The 25,726-nt window shown below is 42.1% G+C and overlaps 1 protein-coding gene across 7 annotated transcripts in view; it reads right to left on the bottom strand.

The window, feature by feature from the left end:
• Positions 1-6,088: 6,088 nt before the first annotated feature.
• Positions 6,089-25,726, bottom strand: part of ALKBH8 (alkB homolog 8, tRNA methyltransferase) — a 54,631-nt gene continuing 34,993 nt past the window's right edge. For all 7 annotated transcript variants that reach the window (XM_068930336.1, XM_068930338.1, XM_068930340.1 and 4 more), the window contains 5 exons: positions 23,962-24,068; positions 19,155-19,309; positions 17,789-18,054; positions 9,293-9,442; positions 6,089-7,563 (listed from right to left, as the gene is read on the bottom strand). In XM_068930336.1, the coding sequence (XP_068786437.1) occupies positions 6,994-7,563; positions 9,293-9,442; positions 17,789-18,054; positions 19,155-19,309; positions 23,962-24,068 (1,248 nt within the window). In that variant the 3' untranslated portion in view covers positions 6,089-6,993. The remainder of the gene's footprint in view (positions 7,564-9,292; positions 9,443-17,788; positions 18,055-19,154; positions 19,310-23,961; positions 24,069-25,726) is intronic.

Raw genomic sequence — 25,726 nt, 5'->3', positions numbered from 1 at the left:
GCTCTTTTCCCCCTTCTGCAGTTAAATGAGGCCCCTGTAGCAGAAGTGGTCTCGTAGCCCACTGCTGCTGGCAGTCTTGGATAGAAGGTGGCGGGAAGCCTCTTCTCAATCAAACCTCCCGGACGGACTTAGCACAAAGATTTAGCCCAGAGAAAAGTGCCCCAGCTGCCAGGCTGAGGGAGACCCTGGGTCAGGATGGTCACCTTACTGAGATGATGCTTCACTTCATACAAGTCCTGGCTGTAAAAAAAGGCTGCTTTGGAACTTAGAAGCTAGGTGCTTTAAGCACTAGGGAGGGGTTGCTTACAGCCCCTTGGCAAATAAGCTTTCTTCAACTTGCTCAGACTAAGTGAAGCTTAGAGGCCACAGGTCCGGTGTGGTGGCATCGAAGCAAAAAGACGATGGTGTACAGGTAGGTGGAAGCACTTTGCTATCCGGTCCATTCATCCTTGTCATTACTGATAAACAGACCAAGTTCTCAGACCTAGCACATGGTGAAGTTCCCCCTACACCACAGGCTGGCCATAAGGCCTACACTTTTAATGTATATTTACACTCATACCAAATTAGAAAGATTCAAGTAAAACCAGAAGTCACTGCCTTTATCCTTATGACTTTGTTCTGCAGACAGATATATTCAGAGTTTAGCAACATCAGAAGTGACCTCTTCCTTCCATAGGCTTTAAGTTTGGATATTCTCTCTCATGAAAAAGGTGTAAAGATGAGGGGCAGGATGAAATTCTTTGCACAGTACCTGCCACAAATGCTGCCTGTTCCAGAGGGGCTCGATGTGACACAAGGTGATGTTATAAAAGTCCCCAGGCATTCACCACTAAGTCAGGCTCAGATACTTACACGATTGTTTATTTCAGCTCGAGCCGGGTGCCTCCGAAGAGGGATCCCGAACAAAGAAATTCTGGGGTAATTATACCCTTTACAGTTTTATTTTCCTGCCTGCCAGTGAAGGTCTCCTCCAATCTTTGTTTAAAAAAAAAAAAAAAAAAGTCAGTGGTCTCTTTCCTCCTGATTGGTGTCTCCCTCTCCTTCTGAAAGGTCCTGGCCTACATCCCAGGCTGGCTGCCATGTCCTTGTTTCTCATAGTCCCTTATCTTCTCGAAGGTCATTCACAACCCAGGTGCGTCTCATCTTGTCTCCTGCATTCTACTCTGTATCCTCATTAGCTACTTTTGTATGTTTGTTAGCTAGTTTTAATTGGTTTTGCAGTTACATCATGGCAATGTCACATTGTCAGCAACGTTTCTTGAGTTCATTGACAGTTCAGCCTTGAGGCCTGCAGGCTTCATCTACTTTAGGCACTGATGCTAAGTTAATTAAGGTTATGCCAATGGAATTAACAGTAGTTTTCTTACAGTGACAACATGAGGAGAGAGGAAGAGAGGGAAAGTGTTTCCTCTCTCTCCCTCTGCTCCGTAGTATTGCTATTTCCCTTTCTTGACCTCAGAACAACCTTCTTCAAACACTTGTCACACTCTGGACTGCCAGCGCCTCTCTCCTGCAGCAGCAAGTGAACTTTGCAGGATCAGATCATGACCCCCAACCACTCAATGCTGCTGTGAAGCTCCTGGCCCAACTCGGTAGCTCCCCGTGCTGCCCGCTCGCTGCTGCAGGGAGCAGACTGTGCGGCCATGTAGGCAGGGCAAACACAGGAAGAGGATCAGCCTGCAGCAAGGGAAACGAGACACAGCAGAGCCAGGGGGACCAGATGGGTGAGCCGTTGGCTGACAGAGGTCCGGGCGGGGGAGAGGGAAAATTTGGAGGTTTGTTGTGGTAACAGCTAAGGAAGGGGTCTCTGGACTTCACGTAGTCCAACTTCCCGCTCAAAGCAGAGTAAATTTCAAAATTCAGGCAAGCGGCTCAGGATTTTGCCCAGCTGAGTTTTGAAAATCTGCAAGGACAGATTCCACAGCTTCTCTGGGCCATGCCCCTTGGGGGTGACTCTTGTTCAGTTTGCTGTCTGCCAGAAAACCTGGGTCTTCTCTGCAGACCTGCCACCTAGCCAGTCCTGCCTTGTCCCTCACCTGTGCCAATGCATGGGGTTGTTCTGTCCCAGGCACTGGACTTCACAGTCGTCTTTGTTAAACTTTACAAGTTCTTCTTGGAGTCATCTATTCATGACCCCTTAACACCAGGAAACAGAGCAATTCAAACACCAAGGTCGGACTTCTTAGCAGTAACTAAGGCTGTCTTTCCAAATTCCACTGTCCTATTAATAGCAATTTTTCTTCCCTTCTCCCCATTCAAGTGCTTCCTTTTCCCAAAATACGGAAGGGATTGCCACTGATGGCATCACCGCAGCTCCCTGACCATCTCTCTTAAACAGCTAGACTGAGAATTTATTTCACAGGCTATTTAAATTACTCCAGCAGGAAAGTCCTTCTATTCCAGTCTGTCTCTTTCACTTAGCTAAGGGACCTACTGACAGCCCCCTTCTACAGGGTGTTTCATTTTCAAGGAATCCCACCAGTCCTGCCATTTCTTACTTCGTCCCTGAACTGCTAGCGAGCAAATTTCCCTCTCAACTATCTGACTCATAGCAGAGAAAAAACAAGCACCACAAGCAAAATTACTACTACACTTTTTTGTATTTTAGCGTGTGCACACACCAACAGTGATCTTCACATCACGGCATTTCATGTCCAGAGCAAAATTCATGGTCATATTTGGGCAGAGAAGGAATTCTCACCTCCCTAGTCCGGGGCATACTGAGAGGCTCTTTGAAGGTGGGGTGACTCTTTGACCTTGCTCTGGGACACTGAGGGAGGATTATCTCAAAGCATTGGCATTCATAGCACAGGTCATACTCACACAGAGCTTCACTGTTCTCTCTATCTTCTAGATTGAAAATGAATAACCATTTGAGTGCAACCGTTGTTTAAATAAGGCCAAAAAATGAGCATAATTAGTGTGAAAACCACTACACCATGAAACCTGTAACATTTAAATCTGACTGTTGACCCTAAAAAGTTTCAGCTCATTATATTTCCCGGGGGGGGGGGGAAGCTGTGAGTATTGTAGAGCGCATTTCTTGTGGCACATAGTTCTGTGTAATGGACTCCTCAGTAAACCTCTGCAATACATTTTAACATTTATCTGTTGCCCTACCTTGTCTTTTTCTCCTTCACCACTTGCATACTCTGAGCATCTAAGGAGACTATCTTTAATCAGAGAAATATTTCATAACATTTCCAAGCCTCAGAGGTACGTGGCTCCAGCTCTAAAGTCTCTGGGGAGCTGGACACAGTCCTGGGGCTGGGCCTTTGGCTCACCGGCCTTGCTGACTAGCAGAACTCTGCCCTCTGTACAGGGTAACGTTAGGAATATTAGGAAAACCTGCTTCGATAATGAACTATATACTGTACGTTTAACCCTCGAGTCAATGTTACGCAAGCTGGCATTCTCCATGCCACAACCAGCTTCCAGAATTGGGAGCAGCAGAGACCCATCACTGCTGGGCTGGCTGGGAAAGGAAGATCAGCACTTTCTGTTCTGGGCACAGGGTAGAATAGATGAGAAATGTGACTGTGAATTAGCTGAAAGGAATTAGCTAAGGAAGGAAAACTCCAGCAATGCCGGCATGGTAGTCAAAGGGCTAATACTAGAGTCTGACTCTTCTCTAATACTTCTCACATCCCAGAAGCTTCACCACAGAACTGGTGAAAGAGGGAATCTGACTTCTTCATTTATGCAGCAGGCAAGAAATCACGCTAATCAGCCTTAACAGTCAAGAAATGCTTAATGCTACACAAGACACTGCCTAACACTGTCTCTGCAGGGGAAGAGGAGGGAAGCAGCAGAGCTCTGTAGAAGCCAAAGAGCTGGGACAAAAGCAGATCGCTGTAACATGGGGTCCATATTCAACTGTTCAGGATTCATGACTATTTGGTGCAATTCAAGCCCTAGATTAGCATAACGCTTAAACTCATGCCCAACTCTCAACCAACCAAACACTTAATTTGGAGGCATCATCTCTGTGCTTTCCTCTGTCAGAACAAGAGTACTCAGGTCTTTGTGATTAAACACTACCACAGACTAATTCCCTGATTTGTCACGAGGTCAAGATACAGCAGCACTTCGGAAAGTTTCAAGCAGTGCTGCATTCCTTGCCTGAACATTTATAACGTTATGGAAATGTGCCTACAAGCAAATAGAGCAGCTGTTGTGTGTTCAGAAGGAATCCAGACACCAAGAAAAATATGCTTATGCAGATAGAGAGCACAAGGGATGTGGTCCTCCTACCTTCTCCTAAACAAATACTATCCAGAGGAATCTGAAATAATAGACAAAAATGGAAGGATTGCTGATGCAGCATCAGACTCAAGAAAGCACCTCTAGAAACAGAGGATGCTACTTCGTTGCACTATCAACCTGAAAAATCAAAAACAAAGAAAACCTAACTGATACTTGTAGATGTTTTCCTAGAGAAAGTTTAATGACAGAAAGCAAGTGAATGTTTTCCTACTTGAATCTTGGCTGTAACAGCAAGGAGGATTTTTTAAGCACTACGTCAGTGGCCCCTCAGCCCAGCACAGACTCCTTTGGCGAGGCCGCTGCTCAGAAGAGCTCAGCTCTCCTAATCAGGGCTGCACTTCCAGAAGATCACATTGGAAGCACACTGAGAGCATCCCCCCCACAACTCGAGAGCCCAGAAATGAAGTCTTTTGCTGCACCGTAAATGTTTTAAGATTACAGAAGTAGCCTGGTCCTGCAGTAGAGCTGGGGACTGGATTACATTGGCATCTCCACCTACGGCATCAACCAGTTTATCACACTTCTTGGCCTAGTTTCTGCTCCCCATGTCTCACATTCTTGTTTAAATCAAGTCTCTGAGAGACAACTGTTCCCTCCTGCGTGTCTTGCACATCCACCACCACAGAGCGCTGTTCAAACAGCCAATTGTTCCTGTGCTGGAAACGGCACTATCAATACCAATGCTAGGTTCAGGTTCTCACTCCAGGCTGGCCTGAGCACAACCTCTCACCCTCCGTGGCACTGCTGGAGGCAAACTGAGCTGTAACACTCAGCAAAGACGCACGCTCCTTTAAGGGCAGGGCTTCACTTTGCAGCATCACATCTCCCTTGATTACACCAGTGCCTGCTCACACCACTAGGTCAGGATCAGCAATGCCCAGCTCCTGTCAACAGGCTGACCTTGCCTTGCAGAAAGGCCTCTCCTGCCTAAACTCACTAGCTGCACAGCATACCAGAGGAGCTCATCTCCATGTGTATGGGAAGTCCAGTGCTTCCCCCACTATGCGGTAGTTACTGCATGTGTGCAAGCCAACTTCTGAACATGCCCAACAGGGCACATCTGCCACAGACATGCCTCTTTGTCTCCACGTGTGGCACAAGGAAAAGAAATTAGCTAGGACAGAGCTGCAGCTAGCAGGGCAGTTTGTGCAGCTGAGGAACAAGCACTTCTTTCACAAAGGCTCTTTGAAAGCAGAGAGTGAGCCAGGCACAGGCCAAATGAACTGTGGTGGCAACAAACTCCTCTTACCCCTGTCTTTTTTTTCCCTTCAGATTTTCCCCATTATATGATGGGGGAAAAAAGCCACAAAGAGGAAGGCAGAAAAGAGTGGGCTGAGGCACACAGCTGTCCTCAAAGTCCTCACAATTCAGGATGGGCACCTCAGTCTAGATGCCAGTAGTTAGGACAGCAATGACCTGCCCACGTTATAGAACCTGCTACAACCACAGGCAATGAAGGCAAAGCCCAGCACTATTGGTTTTCAGAGACACCAATAGCCATTCACCCCACAAAAGTCAATCCATTGTATTTTAATTTTGAAAATGCATTGCAGGTAGCACACTTTGATAGCACAAGGGTTGTATTAAATAAATTGTGCTAGTCCTTCCAGGCAATGGCAGTAACAGCTGCTGTAACAGTGAGTCGGCCAGGAAAGCATAAGATCCACTCCGCTCGAGTTCTTTGCTCTTCTGAAGTACAATAAATAAAACTTGTTCCACTGCTGACATTTAGGAGTTGAAACTACTTTGCAGAAAATCTGCACCAACACTACCCTCAATTTAATGTTTTTCCCTTTTTTTTTTTTTTTTTTTTCCCCTCCCCCAAGGGCACCTCCATCCATCTGAACTGGCACCACACCATGACCTCCAGTCCTGCAGGGACAGAGCCCTGCACTCTCAGAGAGTCAGGCATTTAACAGAGCTGGTCAGAGTACTCCAGCTGGGCAACCGTATTGCACCTCAGAGGAGCTTTCAAACAGCACTTCAGTAAAGAGCTTGAGAAATTCTGGGAATTACAGCATGAACTGTGGTTGTCTGAGTGTCAAGGAAAAGAAAAGGAACTGTGAAGTAGCCCACTGGCTTTGCAGTTTCACTTGAGAAAATAAGAAGGACCGTGACCAAGAATAGAGAGTACATTCCAAGCTGAAAGAGATTTGTGACTCTTAATAGAGGCCAAAATAGGCAGGGCCTTCTGCTGGACTTTAGGCAATGATTTAGCTCTTTAGCCAGTCAAACTGCTTCACGTGCCATTGACTCCTTCCTCCCTGACCCACAGTTTCATACTGCAAACAGCTTTATCTTTGCCAGTTGCAATAATCAGATCAGATCTTTATTCCAGGTAGCCAGTGGGTTGCAGGGAAGCCACTGCAGCTATACCAGCATAACTGGTGTAACAGAATGCAGATTCAGGTCCTTTTTTCTTTGAAATTATTTACCTTGGGCCAGCTGAAGGCTTGCTGGCCTTACTGATTTCCATGGCCAGTATTTTACATACCTAATCTTTTTTTCTGTAATTCACTGAAGTAAAATAATTACTGTGAAGAGTTATTCTCTGGGTTTGGCCGTTATTTTGTTAACACATGCACACAGTGCTGGATACTGGTAATAACTCAGTTAATAACCTCAATGTTTATTGTGCTATTTTAAAAGACATAGTAGCTGCAGCCTACATTGAAAATAACTCCACCCTGTACAAGACCAGGCAACAAAGGAAGCCCCACAGGCCTACAGCTTTTCCAGAACCACACACCAGTTTCCCTGATCATAGTAATTCTTTTGAACCCTCACACAATCCAAGGATCTGCATGCTGCTTCCAGTTCTCCTTCACAGAACACATGGTAATAACGGTGGAAAACAGGGCTGAGTTCCTGGGATTCATTAGAGCCAGCTGGAAATGACAGTGTACCAGCACTTTCCCCCTTCTTTTTAGTGTCACTTTTCAGGTGCCATGGAACCAGCAAGTCTTGAGAGTGGAAGGAGGTTCGGTTAGTGTGAACAGGCAGTCTGGAGTCTGCTACTGACTTTGCATCGCAGCCTTTGTCCTTAGAGTCATTAAGCAGTTGGTCAGAACGTGCTGAGTCTTGGCTGCTGTCATCAGGCATTTGATCACTTAGCAGTCCCTGGGCTGTGTCAGCATTAATTTCCTCCTCCTTACCTTTGCTATCATTCTTTTCCTTAAGGTATTTAGACTTCTGGTTTTTGTATTCTTGTTCCATTGCCCAGACGTAAATGAGTGCTGTTCCACCAGGTCTTAGAAGACGGGCTAATTCACGGATAGTAGCTAGTCTCCTCTCCTATAGAGGAAAAGTGAAAGCGTGAAAGCGTGAAGCTAGTATATAAAAACAGAAATACAGGCGAATGGAATCAGCAGTGATTCCTTCTTACTTCTCCCCGACATACAATAAAAATAAGATGAATTTTTTCCACTGTTCATTTTGAGGAGTGTCCTTTTCTGTCTGACATGTATAAGCATGCAGTGCCATGCTCCACTAATGGCCAAGAAGAGGTAAATAATTCATAATGCAGTCCATCACTACATCCATAAGCCAAGCCACTTTCCTGGACACAAGTCTTTTCCTTTGAAAACAGCGTTGACTAGGCTTTCTGGACATGTCAGCCCAGATGACTACTGCACACAGTCTCTTCAAGAAACGTGATCAACATCTAAAATCCCAGATTCAAATCTACAATACCTGACAATACAAACACACACTAAGTCTGCAGCCAAAGGAGCCAGATTTATGGCTTAAATGCAGGTCCTCTAACCACCCTCAACAAAGATATGACAGCTTTTTCCAAAACAGACTTCCTACTTTGTATACAGTACGTTGAAACATTTCACAGAACCACAGAACAGTTGAGGTTGGAAGGGACCTCTGGAGATCATCTAGTCCAACCCCCCTGCTCAAGCAGGGTCATCTATAGAGCACATTGCCCAGGACAGCTTTTGAATATCTCCAAGAATGGAGACTCTACAACCTCTCTGGGCAACCTTTGCCAGTGCTCTGTCACCCTCATAGGAAAGAAGTTTTTTCGTATGTTCAGATGGAACTTCCCTCCTTCATTGCAGTTTGTGCCCGTTGCCCCTCGTCCTCTAGCATGGCTACTGAGAAGAGTTTGGTTCCATCCTCTTGACACCCTCCCTTCAGATACTTATGCAAATTGATCAGATCACCTCTCAGTCTTCTCTTCTCCAGGCTGCACAGGCCCAGCTCCCTCAGCCTTTCCTCATCTGAGAGATGTTCCTTCATCATCTTAGTAGCCCTCCAGGAGTAGCCCTCCTGGACTCACTCCAGGAGCATCACGTCCATTGTATTGGGGAGCCCAGCACTGGACACAGTACTCCAGATGTGGCCTCCCCAGGGCTGAGTAGAGGGGCAGGATCACCTCCCTCAGCCTCTATTTTGTATTTCTGACCTGTATTATTTGTTATATTTCAGGTATGGAGACACCATGGGGCTGCCCTGGAGATTATGGCTCCATAGTGGTAGAACTTGTTACAACTGCAAGTTCCTGCAAGGAGAAGCTTACACAGCCCAGAGACGTGGCAGACAAGTGGGCAGCGTCCCTGCTGTTCTTTGCAGATGGAGAACAAAGGCACAGAAAAAAAAAAAAAAAAAAAAAAAAGATCATGATGCGTTCAAGATCTGAGCCAGGAAGTAACACACCTCCTGATTCCCAAAGCAGGGCCCCCTTCTCCAGTGTCATTAATTGTAAGCAAAACAAAATGAAACACAAGTGTCCAGAAGGTCAAAGTGCCAGGAGGAACAAGGGCGCCTGATAAAGAGAGCAGAGACGTGAAGAGAATTTCTAAGCAGCAGCAGTGATGCAATAGCTTAATTCTGCCCTGACAACTGACTATACCAAATGCAAACGTCCTCTTTCCCTCCCTTTTCTTCTTCCCTTTTGCTTCCAAAAAAAGCTTTTTTTTTTTTTTTTTTTTTAAATATCTGTAGTGTCTGCAATACAGCGATGCACAGCAACGTAATAGTACAGAGGAGCAGAGGGAGAGGAGTGACTTACTGCTGTTGAAAAATGGTGGATTACAGCAATAGAGATGCAGGCATCACAAGAACCACTCCGGATTGGCACTGACAGGGCATCACACACAAAAGCCTGGAATTCTTTTTCTCCGCAAATATCCACAAGGTTTTTGCTGCGATCACAGCCAATCTGTTACAGAAAGCGTTTCATTAAACTTTTTATAAGAGGATAATTACAGGACGGGAGAATGATTTTCACTTCATACTTAAGAGTAATAGTGTCATCACAAACTCCTGAGGTAACACATTTTAGTTTAAAATAAAAAGGAAAGAGTGAGAACAGCCTTAAATAACAGGAATATGTGATTCCTGGATGTGGAAAAAAAAGACAAAAAAATTGATGCTTACTTAAAACTGAAAAATGGCAGATCGGCTATTCATTATAGCCCTTGATTTCAAAACACCATAAAGCAGAAAAGCTTCGAGACTAACTTTCCCCAAAGAAAAGGGCTCTTAATGTATCTTAAGTCCAGAAAAACAGCAAAGCAAGAGGTGACCTACCCTAGCTTCAGTATTTTCTTTTCCTTTCAATTGCTGTTTGTAAACTGACAGCATTTTAAGTAGCCAAATACTGAACTCACAAAAGCTCCATCTACATGTGCAAACACCAATCTAATGACTACATCACTGAATTATCTGTCACACAACTTCACTAACCACCCAGATTTTATCACTTCAGTATAAGTAAGGGAGTGCTCAGGCACCTTCACCCTCAAAACCACAATACACAGTTTAAACTTTCATATTCAGCACAACTAAATTTTCCAAGTCCAAATGATATGAGCTACAGCAATCACTTTTCATAAAATGTTTCTTTTTTCCCCCTTTTGAACTTTCACTAGTGTCCAAGTCAAAGATGGTAGGAAAAATTATTAAGAAGAAATTTTCTACAGGATTGTATACAAACAATAAATCAAAACTGATCAAAATCCTTCTGTAAGACTAAATGGAGCAACGTGCCCCATCCACATTTTCCGATCTGCCATTAATGTCAAAAAATAATCAAACCAAAGCCCTGCTACCAGGTCATATTTCAAATTCAGCTTGCCTGAGAACATGAAGTTTACTTTTGTTTTCAATAATTGGAAAAAGCAGATAGCAGAGAACAGATTCAGATTCCTAAATAATTACTGCTGACAGTGCTTCTTTTATCTGACACAGAAAGAACACCAAAACATCCTTGGTGGAAGAATAGCAAACAACTTGCTCTGGTTAATCAACCCAGCAGAGATGACAATATTGCTAAAATTAAAAATCTCTTTTGCGATGACTGGCAAAAACAAATAAATTTTCCATCACAACTTTTTTTTTTTTAATCAGTTCAAATTATTTTAGCTTTGAAATCTACAATCACAGCTTTGAAGAAAACCAGGATTCTGTTCCAGTTACATTTCCTGAGAGCTTCCAAGTGAGCTTCATTCTAGTGAGGCCCCTGAGTTTTGGTCCAAAGTAAACATAACAGCTGTGAAAATGCCAATCCAACCACCTAGGATAATCTTCCCACAAAAACAGCACTACAAGTGTGTACATACTGTCCTGCCCAAATATCTCAAAACAGACGTGAAAAGATCAACTGCGGTATTGCTTTCTTTCCATTTATTCCTTGGCCTCTCCTCTGAGTTTATTGAAGCACTGAGTGAATATTCATTATGAATAAAATAAGGGAACTCTTGTTTCCTTGGAAGCAAACACAGATATCTGTCACTTCACACTGGAAGCCAACTGGAGTGTCTTTAAATTACTCTCATCATGGACTGGATTCAATTGACAACCTGCATGCTAGAGATTCCACAGCTCATTACCAGTGCCTTCAATTGCTTTTGCAATTAAGACATCAGTATTCAGTAATTTAACAAAAATCAAAGGACCAAATTCACTACCGGCAGAAATAGGAGGAAGAAGAATACTCTCATCTTTCACTAACACAAGCTTGCTCAGAAAGAATCATTTCAGCCCCATGCTTCTATAGCACAAGTAAGCTGGATAATGGAACTCAATCCTCCTCTCCCAAAACGACCTTGAAAAGGACTACACTGTAGTTTGCTGAAATTCAATGAACCGAGAATAAGAACAGAGGCATGACTGCCAGAATGCAAGGTCCTCATTTGCATCTAAATTATATCAAATAATTAGGAAGTCAGGCTTCCTTGTAATGTCATAGTTATTAAAGTGAATCTACATCCAAAGCAAAAGGTTCCATCTTGCAATGAAAATGGAGGCCTTCAAATGGAAGGATTTGAAGGCCAGCTCCTATAAGGTATCCTAGGCCTAAATTTAAGTTCTTTTTAGTGCAAACCTTATAATAGGTGCTCCGCGTATATGCATAAATGCTAAATATGGGCATCACCACAAGTCTGCCTGGTACTGGAGCTAAGCAATTTAGCATCCTTACACTTTTTAAAAATAAAATTCTGAGGTAATTCTAGTAATAATCACCATATACCTGAATTTTATTGTTTACAAAAAGCAAGTATTCTTTCAAAAATCAATATACTTCGGTTTCAGTCTTCTACAAAACAGTAAGCTAGCATAAAGCAGTTAGCTTCAGTGGTGCAACACCAGCTTACAGCTGGAAAATAATCTTTTTATGAATATTTGCGGTACTTCTCAAAAGAAGAGAGATGTCTCATTAGAACACATTTACCGAGAGAGACCCCAAACTATTTTTCCTAATTCTGTCACTAACTTATTTCTACATGCTGAAGTATGATGAAGCTTTGGTATGATGAAGCTTCATTTTCAGACAACAGTTCAAATGAATATTTTAATTTAGAATAGCTTTACTTTTCTCTCCAGTTAAAAAGAAAGGAATCAAGCAAAAAAAAACCCTCAAAACATAACTGGAATGCTATAATTTTTGCCAGTTAATTTTTCTAAGTTTTATGCTCAGCACAGGATGCTGTCCTGGCTGACAGCCTATCTAGAAAAGTGGAGAAAGGTAGAGGAATTACTTAGTTCCAGTGTCTAAAACAAGAGAATCCAGTAAATCCCTTGGTGATCTGCATACATACTGTAAGGTTCCTATATCCTATTAACTCTGTCAGTCTTCTCAATCATTTCTTACACCTATTCTCCCAGTTCTCCAAATCAAATGCCTCGCTTGAGCCATCTGATATCTCATATTTATCTCAAATAGTACGGTTGACTCTTCAGCTGAACCCACACATAGCCAGGCCACCTCTCACCACGTGGCTCTACACCTTTTAATATATCCCCAGAAAAGCTCTGCTTCAAGTTTCATTGATTTCACTGCAGGCAGTTACTCCCATGTCTTTCTGGCAGGTACCCTTGTACCTCTCTTCACTGCTTTTCATGATGGGAACAGCCTACAGAATCACACTGAAGCTTCAGAGTGGACACTGACACCTATTTGTTGGGGCTCAGAATCCCCTTATGCTTTTTAAAGGGATTTTAGGCACTGGTTTTAGCTGTATCCAGATAAACATTGACTGCATCGAACTCTTGTTTTAAGCCAGAAAACCTGTCCTGGTATAAGCCACATTAGTCCTGAGGCCTGCAATTCTGCAAGTGGAACCCCAGTGGAGATAAAACCTCACAGAGGAAACAGAAGTGTGTGGTCATTCTGACATACGACACCTTCTAATTAGAGCACATCAGGAAACGCAAACCTTTACATAGATGAGAAAAATAACAAAAAAGATTAAGATGGGGAGAAGGCAGGGGAGAGAGAAATGTTAAACCTGTGATTTGCCCAAGTTTCCAGCAGCTCTGTACTGGATTCCTGGGAATGGGATAACACAGACAGAAATCCCATCCTGATCCTCTAGGTTCCCAGTGACCTCACCTCCACTGCTTCAGCCAGCAGTGGCTGCTTTTCAATGGTGGCCAAAATAATTTTTATAAAATCTGTTTAGTGCAGTGGTTTGGAATGGATCATTCAGGGCCTAAACACACTAAATAAATAACTTACTTTTTAATGGTACTGCAATTCTGCAAAAGACAATCCTCCTGCAAGCTTAAATAAAGATAAAGACAGGCTGATTTTGCCCACTATTATATATTTTCTCTGTATGTTATCTCTTTATAACCAACTCTACCTGGCAGAATTAGTTCATTTAATTCTCTAGAAACCTGTTTGATTCAGCTCATTAGAAACTGATGAAGAAAACCACATCTAATTCTGAAACTCAACCACCAAATGGAATTATTTGTTTCCCCAGAGAAACACCTCAGCTATAACTAATAGCACGAGAGCCTCAAGGAACCAAATTACATTCCAAACACACACGCAAGCAGGAAAAGAGACAACAGCACAGCCACAGCAAGAAAGAAAAATGTCCTTGCTCCAGCTGGTCTGAGTCAGGCCTTTAGCATTTCTTTCACGTAGTGTTTTGTCCATTGAGCACAAGTCAGGGCGCTCGTGGAAACAAAATGCTGTGTCTAAAATGGGAAGTTCATTTCTCAATGACAAAGCATCAGAATCCAGTCAAGTAATTCGGTATTCTTTCTGATTTTGTGTTCCTGCTGCCCAGTTCCTCCTGAGCTCTTCTCAGTCCAAAATCTCACATCATTTCAGCGACTCCTATTCACTGAGAAATAAAAGGCAAGAAAGGTTCCTCCACCTCCCCTCCAATCGCTAAAATACACTTGGCTCCAGGTATACCTTTGTCAGTCAGTCCTGTCCTACCTGCTTTTACTTGCTACTAAGTCCCTTGAATTGGTATCTGTTCTCAAGCAACACAGACCTAGCGCAATAAAAATTCATCCGTGGTTACACAACCAGCAGAAAATCTTCTTACAAGATGCCTTACAAGTTAATGTCAAATATAAGCAACATTACTCATTAGCTGAGGTTCATAAAATACATTGACATCTTTGGGTGACAAGCCAAACAGAAAAGAAATTTCTGTATTAAACCTAACCATTTGGACTCTTACATTACTATTAGTTTTCTTCCTAGCCTCAATATTCTGACAGGTAGAGTCATTTCTTTATATATATAGAAAAAGATCTGCCTATGCATTTTCAGTCATTTCCCACTAATGCTTCAGTTTAATTAAAAGCGCTAAATTAAAACCACAAAACTGAAAGGCTGCAATGTCTTTCACTCACATCATAGGTGTGCGTGGATATTGTACCTTCCCACGGGGACTCATACATCACCACCCCATTTGGGCACTGAAAACTGGGAGACAGAGCTAAAGCTCTCAAAAATTTATGAGACACACTGCAACGACGCCGACAGGCTCTGGAACAAAGTAGTTGTGGTGATGGGGTGGACAGGTAAGGCTGAAATGTAGCATTTTGTAAAAATGAAAGCCCTGGTTATAGATACGAACATTAAGCTTGAAAACACTTAACTAAAAGCTGTCAAAATAATTCTCCCAAATAAGACTGGGGTATGAGGGAGCAGACTGTGCAAAACACTAAAGCCATTTCTCTGGCTCTTCTGCCTTCTTTCAAACAAAAATTAAAGCTGAGAGAGACAGAAAAAAAAATAATCTCAGACTTTATTAGATTCCATCTTCCTCCTTTCTCCTAACAACATCAGACTTGGATTCCATCTCTTGTGCAAACATTCTTAGCCTGAATTTCTGAAATTGCTGTTCTTTATTGTGTCAGAATAATTATGGTACTGACGTTTTCACTGAGCATGCCTGGACTCATGCTCATTTCATTGTCACATAACAACAGCCAAGGAGACAAGGCTATATGTAATCATCAAAAGAAACTGAAGCAAATACAATAGCACAGGCCACTGCAGGGACATTTTCAGACAGATCAAAACTTCAGGAGAGCTACCTTAGCTTTGACATACCATTAGAGCTGCTGCTTAAAGTATCCTACCTAAAAAACGTACAATAACCTTTAGAGCACATGACTTGCCTTCAGAAACTGCTTGCCCCAGGTCATTTTGTCTAAATTTTAGTATCTCTGAGTAAAAATACTCCAAGCTGCATGGTTATATTGATAGTGCTCTACCTAAGCCCTAAGTAGCTCTTAATTTCCCAGGACTGCTTTATTGCATCTTTCCCAACAGGACCTAGGCCAAGAGCTCCACTGCACGGTGCGTACAGACACACAAAAAGAGCCATAACAATTGTTTTGAAGGAAAGACTGAAGCAACAGATGAAGATTCTGCTCGAGTTTTCCCCCCTGCCAAATCAAGAGGAGTAAACGGGGGACGAAACTGAGGGCCTACATCTAAAGAGCATTCCCTTATTCCAACAATGCATCTGATACATGAAGCACGTTCAGCAGCCCCTCACCTTCGCATCCACGTCCAACCCACAGTAAATGGAATTAACACAACATGATAAATATGACTGTAATCAGTCCCTTCCACTGAGCCCAAATAAGAATCCAGAAGGAACACAAAAAGACGAAAAGACTGCTGCTTTCTCCATCAGATAAAAAGAATGGCTGAACTTGCTGGCTTATCCAACATACCATTCCAAACCAAAGAGACTGGCTGCTTGGGATAATACTGAAACAACGCTAAGAGATGTTCCACAGTGCTTCTTATAGAGCACTATGGCAAGGAAACAAGTAAAATTCCATTATGGAATGGATGCATATGGATTACCCAACAAATCAGTACCCATAAAATAAAGAACTGACATCAGTCACTTTCACATTTACAGGAAATGCAAACTGTTTAAAGTATTATCTTGCTTCAAATAATAGTCATTACCAGTTGCTTTAGAGAAAGATGCACAAAAAAGCATCAGGACATATCATTCTCTAATAAGTTGACCACATGCAAAGTATCTTGCTAAGTCCTGTCTACTGGCCCTTTCCTTCGGGTCAAAGAATAGGGGTTTGGTTATGTATGAACAAAGCGGTCTTACGTCTCTCTTATAAGAGTTTGATCCTTATGACTGTTGCTCACTGCTTGGCTTCACTGGTATTTTGTGATCATGAGTTTCATCAGATAAATGGAACCAAACGGGTCACAAGTATATTTTTCCCCCCCTCAGTAGAAAAGAGACTGCTGCACGGTTTAATCTGCTCCCAAATTGCCAGGTCCCCTTGGATCGTCTCATTGTCCTCACCTCACTAGCAGGTAACTCATAAGATAGTAACACAGAGGGGCTGGTTTTCATTTGACTGCTAGCAAACGCAGGTTCTTTTTTCCCCTTAGCTGGTTAACTCTGTGCTCCAGAAAACAGAAAATGGACCTAGGAGGTTCTGAATACAGCATCTTGCACAGATTTTGGCTTAAAAGCCTACCACACACCTATAAACAAGCAATTTACCATATCCATTCTAGGACCAGGTGACCTACATGATTCCCTGGGAAAAATTTTTCCCTCTGGTTAGGTCTTCTGATTTCTCTTACAGGAAAGTGATCAATCCTGAGTGAAAGACTGAAACGTATTTAACATGGACAATTATTTTCAGGCTACAACAGTCAGGCATAAGCATGCCTACTTATAAATCAGTTTTTTTTCTGGCTTATAAGAACAGTAATGGAAATAAAGGCATTACAAATACAGACAGGGCTGTAAATAACAACTTATATTTTATAGTCGAATATAAATAGCAGGACAAACTCCTGCAAGAGATAAACAAGTCTGACTTATTATTAATAATGAATGTTTTGCCTTACATAGAAGTTTTCAAGCTTGATGGATTTCAAAGTGTTTCACAGTTCAAACACATTAAAGAATTCTTAACAGGGGACAGCAGATAGCATAATGCACACCTCTCAGTTTTTTTTTTGGTAAAAGAAACAACAGAAAGTTTACCCCTCACAAAAAAGCCTTTGAAATATTTGCAATAAAAACAATCTCTTGATTTGTATCTGTTACGTGCCTCATGTCTCCGAACAGGGTTAAGTACAGACAGCAAGATAGGGAAGATGGTGAGAACATTAGCAAGAATTACGTCAGGACTGTGGAAAAGTGAGAAAAAGAAGGAGTGAGAAAGGGAAAGGCCAGAAGTCTGTGCTGAAGTTAACATTCCCCTTTGAATCTTACGTGGACTTATTTATTCGGTTTATGCACAGAGAGTCAGAGGTGGGATGGCCAAAAGTGACACGATTCACAAATGAGCTATGCCACCAGGCCAAAGAGAGCTAAAAGTGGATATATGAAAAGAACTACTGCCTATGGAGATTTCAGGGACATGCACACTGCATCCCCCACCCACTAGCTAAGTCAAAAACCTGTTGGAAGAACTCAAACAGCCCAACTACTTTCCCTTTCACTAAGCTTATTCACAAAAAAAGGCCAAAACAGCCACTACATTTTTTTATCTACTACCTCCATTACAAATTTTTATTAAAGTATACTGACTTGCAAAGCAAAAGTGGCTTTGAAAAAGAAAAGGGTAATGTACGTAGTGAATGGGTGTGGAAACCTAATGCAATTGGTAATCCATCTTGGATCAGTAAACAGCTTTCCGTTCTTGACACTCTTCCCACAACTAAAACTCCAAAATACTACAACAGCATGATGGAATAAACATTAATACTAATAAAAAGAGAAAACAAATGACAGTAGCTACTTACCATGTACAAATCCTTGTTGATGCCTAGATATTTCCCATTACCACAACCAACATCAGCCACTATTGCCCCTTTTGGTAAAGACCTGAGAAACTCTACAATCTGGGGCCATGGGCTATGCCTGGTACTGCTGAAGTGTGCTGCAATCTCTTCATACACCTTGTGTACATATTCTTGTTCCAGCTTTGAGGCCTCCATCTCACTGAGGGGAAATGAAGGCTGCCCCTGTCTTTGCTGTCCTTTTTGGCTGTCGCAGACAGATGGGTAAACTAGATGTAGCAACAGATATACAAACAAGAAAAATTTTAACAGTCATTCCTTGTTGGTTAAGCTTAACTTAGCAAAAAAAAAAAAAAAAAGTGGAAACTTAAAATGCGATATATGCTTCACTCCCTCTTTACCTTTTAAAAACTAAAATGCAGGTCAGACTGCAGAGGTGTCTGATGACTTTAAAACAACTAATCTGTTCACGCTTACTAGAAACCATTTGCAATGTGATCTTTCAACCTGCTGCCCAATATTAACAAGGCTTGTGCTTTCAAAACTGAGGCACTGCCACTAACATGAAAGATCATGACATTACTGCAATACAGCCTCTGAAATTCCAGTGAAATTCTGTTCTGAGGGTGTAGATGGACTTCATTTCCACATAATAATAGATAGGTGGGTCAACAATTATCTATACTGCCCTAAGGTAGCTGCATGGCTCTGAGTGATTCTCATTTTCTAATGTTCTTATTTTCACAAAATTACAGTCCCTTTCAAATAAAAAAATATTCAAAACTGATGGTAACCTGAGGAACAGTGGATACGTCTATATCGTTATATTATTCTGGCACTTGAGGTCTCAATAATATCCAAGATCCCAGATTACTTGTCTAGCTCTGGAGCAAGTCAAATGCCTTCCTGTACAGAGAAACTCCAGTAACCATACGGATGCAAACAATTCAAGCCATATGGTATGGCTAAACCGAGTCCATTCGGGAAAGGCTTCCAGGGCTGCCAAAACTACCCAAAGGGATGCACCGATTTGTGCGAGGTTCCACAAAAAAGCAGCATCAAAAAAGGTAGCCAAGACCTAGATTGCGTTCCAGCCTTTGTATTAGCCTTAGATCCTCCCTCTCCTTGTAGGGCAGAATGGGTTTGGGCAATCACGTGTCGGACTTGAAAAAATAAGAATTGGATACAGAAAATGCCAAACGCAATGACATGTAAAAATATCCATGTGATCCAAGGTTTCAGCTTTGAGGGTTAAAAAAAAAAAAAACAAAATTAGAATATATATTTTACACAGGGTTCAAAACAATGCTTACACACTGGCGGTAAACAAACAACGCTTTTGACATAAAGATCACCTCATAACACTTACTGCAATTGCAAGGGCTTCTCCTCACTTTCCTGAATGTGAACGATGTCCTTGTTTCCCTTCGATTTAATGTTAAATCTCCAACATCAGCAGTGATTGTTCCAACCTTCTGTCCAAGCTCAGACGCTTGAATGACATCATATTTTCGGGGTGTAATCCTAATACACAGTAACACAAAATAAGAGAGTAATTTTATTTGCATCAGAAAAAAAGTCAATCTTTTTAAGAAGACAATTCTTAAATACTATGACAAGTGTGATTACAGCAAGCTATTTAATGCACTGCCGCGTCTGAGTTTTCAACTTATTCAATTTCAGAGGAAAAAAAAAAAAAGAGAGGTGCTGACACATCAGTCAATGAGGTTAATTAAAGAGATTCTTTATTTGCAAGGAATTACATTTCCCTTCCTTTCCTTCCCTACCTTCCATAAAGTTCTGCTGTTTATTTTCCATGACTTTATCTGAAATATATTTGTTAAAGATAAAAATACACCGGTAAAAATAGTGGCTACGGACATAAAAGAATAGCATTGACTACCTCTGCACTAGCATATTGAAATTCTTTGTTACAAACCAGCCTCTTCAATGAATTCTGATTTGTAACAGCATTGCCTTGTCACTTTTTCACTGCAGAAGATGCAAAGAATGTAGCACTTTGGTGACATGCTAAAACGCCTAAAGGGAGTAACTAGACTGCAGATCATTCTTCTTGACCGTAATCTATCAGTCAAGCAAAATGGGAGCAGAGTGTCTTAACTTACTTCTGGAGCTGGCACAGATTTTAATGGAAAGTAAATACATTTTTGCAAGGATAAAATTCACAAAATTAAAGTGACTTGGAACTTTTCTGGGGTGACAAAAGTTTCAAATAATTTTGTGAAGAGATTTACACTGTGAAAAGGTACCAAAAATGTGAATTTTGAATAGCTCTACTGCAGATGAAACTCTCTCAAAGGCGACAAGAGGAAAATAAGAAAGTAAACTAGGAAACACCATACAAAAGAGAAGAGATACAGCTGCACCCACATGTGGCCTACCATCCCGTGCAATCTGTGTGCAAGCGCACAGGGGATAAAGTAGATATTCTTGGAACAAAACTGAAATAGGGAAACAGCTTAGCACTTCAAAGCTGTTACTGTCACGCTAAAATGTTTCCTAACTTAGTTAGCAGGATTAATGCACAATTTTCCTCAAGACAAAGAGATCATCTCTAAGGAACTGGCCTCACAGCGAAGCCCCTTCAGAATTGCTGACTTCAAAGCGCTTGACCCCAAGCGGGACAGACTCACAGTTTAAAACTGACCTCCCTATTGGTTAATCCAAGTTTAACTCTCACAGCCAATAGGGGAAAAGTGTCTTATACTTTTTTAGTACAGCACAGCATTGAGTTTCACCTCAAATTTCTATTGGAACTTTTTCGCAGGTCACATGAAACTGCTGATCAGTGCCTGTACTTGATCAAGAGGAACAACCTGCTTGCAATGTCCTTCCTTGTACATAAGCTTCCCTATCGCAGTGAAGCTGACCTTTAATCCAGGCAGAGGGAGAAAGACTGCAGCACCTGCCTGGAAATCAGGAAGCAACAGATTAATATTCTGTCTAAATCTTTCATAAATGAAACACGGAGCAGTTCTGAAGATGGAAATCTCAGAGGCAGCCATAGAAAGGATTGACTCTAACAAAAGACTGCCATGTCCCATAGCAGTCAATGGAGCTATGACAAAATAATAAGGTGAGACCTCACCAAGAATTCCCAGACAGCAGTCCTGAGATTTTGCAGCTTTTCCACTGGATTCTATGTTTACATCAAGTTCTTTTTGCTCCTGCAGTGAAAAGCTACGCATGCAAGAGCTAGTATTTTCAGACAGAAGTCTCCTTTTTCAAGGTTCTACAATTTCAGCCTACATGATTTCCTTTAGCCTGTGCTACGAAAAAGACTCTAGATAAAGACTGGGCTAAAAACAGGATTCCCAGTGTCAAAAAGAAAACGCTGCACATCATCTTGCTTGACACAGGCTTCTTTTCCTGTCGCAGGGTCAGGAATGGTGGTTTGCCAGGTCAGCCAACCAAAAAGGAAAGTAAAATTAAGTTTTTCTCTGTTGAGTTTCACCTACAAGACAAAAGGAGGACATACCCTTCCACATTTCCTTTGTTCTCCATGATGAAATAGTATAGCTTATTTCTTAACCACAGCTCTCTCTTTCAGAAACACATGTTTTCAGAAAGAACAAAAACCGTTTTTCTGGATACCCTGTTAATAGGGTTAAAATGAAGTCTCTAATTCCCTTGGCATCCAAACATACACATTGAAAACATTTCCAGAATGAGTCCAAAACTGAACCTCTTGCTCTCTCTAATTTGACTTGTGAGGAGCAGATAAAAGGCATTACAAATGATCTTAAATACATCCTGATGTTATATATGCAAGTGAATTGACTACACTTGCTTGCAGGATGATTAATCTTGTTGATTGCAATGCCATGCTTCAATAGCAAACTATGTAAGTCTGTTCTGTTATCTCTGCTCTCTTTAGCTTCCTTCCTTTCAAATGTTATTTGCACAAAGCGTCCACTTAGCAATAAAGTCTTCACCAGGTGAAGAGGTGAGAAACAGCTGGTGTTGCAATGAACAAGTATTAGAGGAAAAAGAAGATAACCGGAACAAAATTAAAAGGAAGACAGAAAGTGGGTACTACACCTTCTGAAATAAAGATATGCCAGTATCTCTTTACCCCAACTGATTATCTGCTCCCACGACTGCTTTACAAAACATTTATCATTCAAAAAACTGTTTATAGGAAAGACAGACAAGCACTGGGGACAGAAGTAACTGTACCCAGGCAGACAGATTTGGGATCTTCATTTTGAATTCAGTTTGTATCTTTGATTCTCAGAAGATAACCATCTTTTTGAAGGTACAAGTGTAAGTAATGATTTCATTCCAGTTCTTAATAGGCAGGTACTACAACTACAGTACTACAACTAGTCCAACTAGACTGCCTGCTGGCAGTCACTGTAAGTGCCCTGAGCGCATCCTTCCTCCTCCTGGAGCATTGGCTGCCAGGGCTCAGGGCCAGCTTGGGCTAAGCACCGCTGTGGCTGTGAAGAAAGCTGCCATGAAGAAAGACATCACAAAGAAAGCCACCAGCCTCAGCAAGGGCCATCCCTCCTTCCCCTGGGAGCTGCTTCTCAGCTGAGGCTCCCCTGGCCTTGCCTGAGCTACAGGCCGAGATGTTTCATAGTCGTGGCCTTGTCTAGCCATGGCCCCATGCACTCCGACTGGACCCATGGGTCAACAGCCCGGCCCAGCCTCAGCCCAAGTGCTGCCTGGCCATCGCAGGGCTGTGTTTGACCCCAGTTACCCTCACCGGGCCTCATGCCAACCCCAACCCACGGGCCTTCGCCCGGCCAAGCCTCAGTCCATCCCTGCAGCAGTGCCCAACGCCAGGACTGAGGCTGTCCCAGCAGCTCTGCTCCCTCACAGGGTGGTGGGACGGGCCCTAGCTACGAGGCCCGAGGCCCGGCCCTGCCGCCACCAGGAGCCCCTGCTGATACCAGCACCAGGAACCACCAGCTCCTGCTGTGCCCTGACAATGACAACATTGAGGCCAGCAAAGTCATTGAAATGGAGACCAAATTAGGTTCTCAGAGTTGCAGATAATCCTTCCAAAAGGAGACTGACAGTATGTCACAGGACAGAAGCTTATACTAAGCAGCTTATAATGCTGATATCCACATTCAATCCGGTGTACCAATAAACCAAGGGCTTCATTGCCCTGGGCTTCTGTAACGATGCATGTCAGAAGCAACAGCTGCTTTTTATAACTATTTAATTTAATGAGGGAATATACAGGTGGCATAAGTGGTCTATAAAAACAAACTATGTAAAGGTCACTTGGGAGTCCTTATTCACCCTTCTTCATAATACCAATCAACTAGTAAAATTAAAAGGCAGAAAATCTTCCGCCGATAAAGGGATTTGGTGCTTAATTTACACAGAATATAAGAAGTCTCGCCACTGCTGTAACCAGTGACTGTTTGGGTCAAACAAAGGAAGAAGCATTTCCCGGGGGCCTTTCTGTCCAACATGAGGATTTACATATCCTTCTGAAGTGCACTACTGTCACTCTCAGAGCTCACCAAGCTTTTACCCTTTTTGCCAACTTCAGCACTCCTATTGTAAGTACTTCCCAGTGGTGCACGACTTAAAAAGCGTGTATTTCATCTCCATAATAAGCAAAGCCTCAAGACACATTTCAAGAATCTCTTTTCCAGGATCCTACGCCTGTTTAGTACAATGCAGCCTTATCAGTAGTCAAAGTGGCCTTAAGGCAACTGGAAAAAGCTCAGGGAGACTGTACTTTGTGCCCGCCCGTGCCCTCTATGCAGGGGAACTAAATCTCTTAAGCCAATTCTCCTCCAAAGACTTTGGCGTATGTGATACATTCAGAAAAGCTGTGTACTGAAAAGAGCAAAGAGAAATGGTGAAGCTACTTCTCCTACATTCAGTTCTTTGTCAGATTAGAGTCACTGAGGGCTTTCACAGCAAAGATGAACGTTACAACAACTACTGAGTGAAACTTAGCTTGTGACAGTAGGAAAAAACCGCACCTCAGGCACTGGCAATTAGCTTCCCAAAACTATCAATTTTTCAATGTAACCTGAGCAGGCAGAGGAGGGAATTTGCATAGTTAACTACAAAATTCTACTTCATTTATTTCAGAGCAATTTTAAATACAAAATAACATTAACAAAAACAAACCACACATATTCTTCTCCTATTATCAGCAACGTAGGGGCTTTTACACATACCCATGTGTCCACAGGTATCTGGATTCTCCAGTCATCACCAGCAAACTGCGTCGGGGCAGCATAATTGCCACTGTACGGCCATCGGGGTGTTTGAAATCCATCACAATCTAAAAAGAAGAAAAACAGCCACCGCAAATCAGCATGACTTAGAGTTCCATATCCATGCCAGGCATTTTGCAGTTCTGCCTTTGCGCAATGTGTTAATCAGAATATTGCCATGGAACAGCTACGTATTTCCTAGGGAAGCAAAAGCCTCCATTTCTCTATCCTGCACCCTTAAGATCTGACCTTTAGCACTGTGTTCAAAACTCTGAGGCAACCACATAAAATACACACACACATATACATATTTGTGATTTTAATTATATGCATAATTATAATAGATACACAATGTTACAAAGTATTATTAAAATAAGTATTGGGTTTTATGTTGTATTTTCACAACGATAGCTTCCTTTGTGTGTTTACCCACACAACATTCCTATAAGGTAGGAGAGTATTATTACCCCTCAACTAAAGACAGCTAGCTAAAGACAGGGGTCATTTGCTGTAACTCAGGCACCTAGAAGTTAGGCACTTAGGTTAAGGCAGTCATCTTGTGTCTTTTTGTGAAGACTACACAGACAGAGACAGGTAGGCATCTTCCATAGAATGATTCATCCTAATCTAAAGCACATAGCTAAGTGATGTAGGATGACCCTATGCCCTTTGAAAACGCCTGTCCACTCACAGCACGTCGACTTGAGACCATTAACTCTGAGTACATACATAACATTTAGATAGCCAATATTAGGTAAGACAAATCATTTCCAACCTGCCCGCTTTCTTATAGAGGTTTGCAGCACAAGCACATGCAGTCTCCAAGATCCAAACTAACACATCAACTACCAGACCATCCTTTTATTACTTGCCACCTGGCTTCTAGCCATGGCAATATACCGAGGTAACGCTTTCAGCTTTATGCCAATTTCACAGCCCAGATGGCACTGCTACATTTTGCTTCTGTCTGGGCTAGGAACGTCTGGGCTTTTTACGTTTCCCAAATGAGAGAAAGTCTTGCTGTGGAAAATAAGCAGCAGGTCATCTAAGCAAGCCAGGTGAATTATGGAAGACTTAGCATAAAAGAAAAGCAATCAAAAACTTTTAAAGTCAGTGGCTCCAGCTACACTGGAGAATGAGCACCATGAAAGTGGTGCCATCTGATTTGTAACCTACTAAGCAATACAATTTAAAAGCAGATTTACTACAGTAAGCCTGATCGAAACAAATTAAGCAGTTCTGCTTCTGTGTGCAGACGTGTTTAACAAAGAAAACGGTGCAATGATCTCATTCAGCCCAAAAAAGCACAAGACACTACATAAGCAAGACTGTTTTAAACACTACAGATTACCACTGACAACGCTAACTGTTTAACAACGTGCACACTGGAGGAAACTAGGATGACATTTACATTTTTAGGAAAAAAAAATGTTTATTTATACCATAGTACCACCCACAAAGAGTGACACAGCTCCTTCTCCTGCTGAACTATCTAAATTAAGGCAAGAAATGACGAGTGTTGCAAACTACAACGGGGCTGAAAGGGGAAGAGATACATGGGGGGAACGAGAATATGCTCACATGGTTACACAGCCTACCTATGTGCGCTGATTAACGATTATGAAATATTTCAATAGCTACGCAAATAGATAAATGACAGCCACTTGTTAATATAAACTCTTTCCTTTGCCCTTAGCATTTTCCTCTGAGCATCCTCAGAGAAGCA

This window comes from Struthio camelus, chromosome 1, assembly GCF_040807025.1.
Source record: "Struthio camelus isolate bStrCam1 chromosome 1, bStrCam1.hap1, whole genome shotgun sequence".
Classification (NCBI taxonomy): domain Eukaryota; kingdom Metazoa; phylum Chordata; class Aves; order Struthioniformes; family Struthionidae; genus Struthio; species Struthio camelus.
This window is presented reverse-complemented; position numbering and strand designations above follow the sequence as displayed.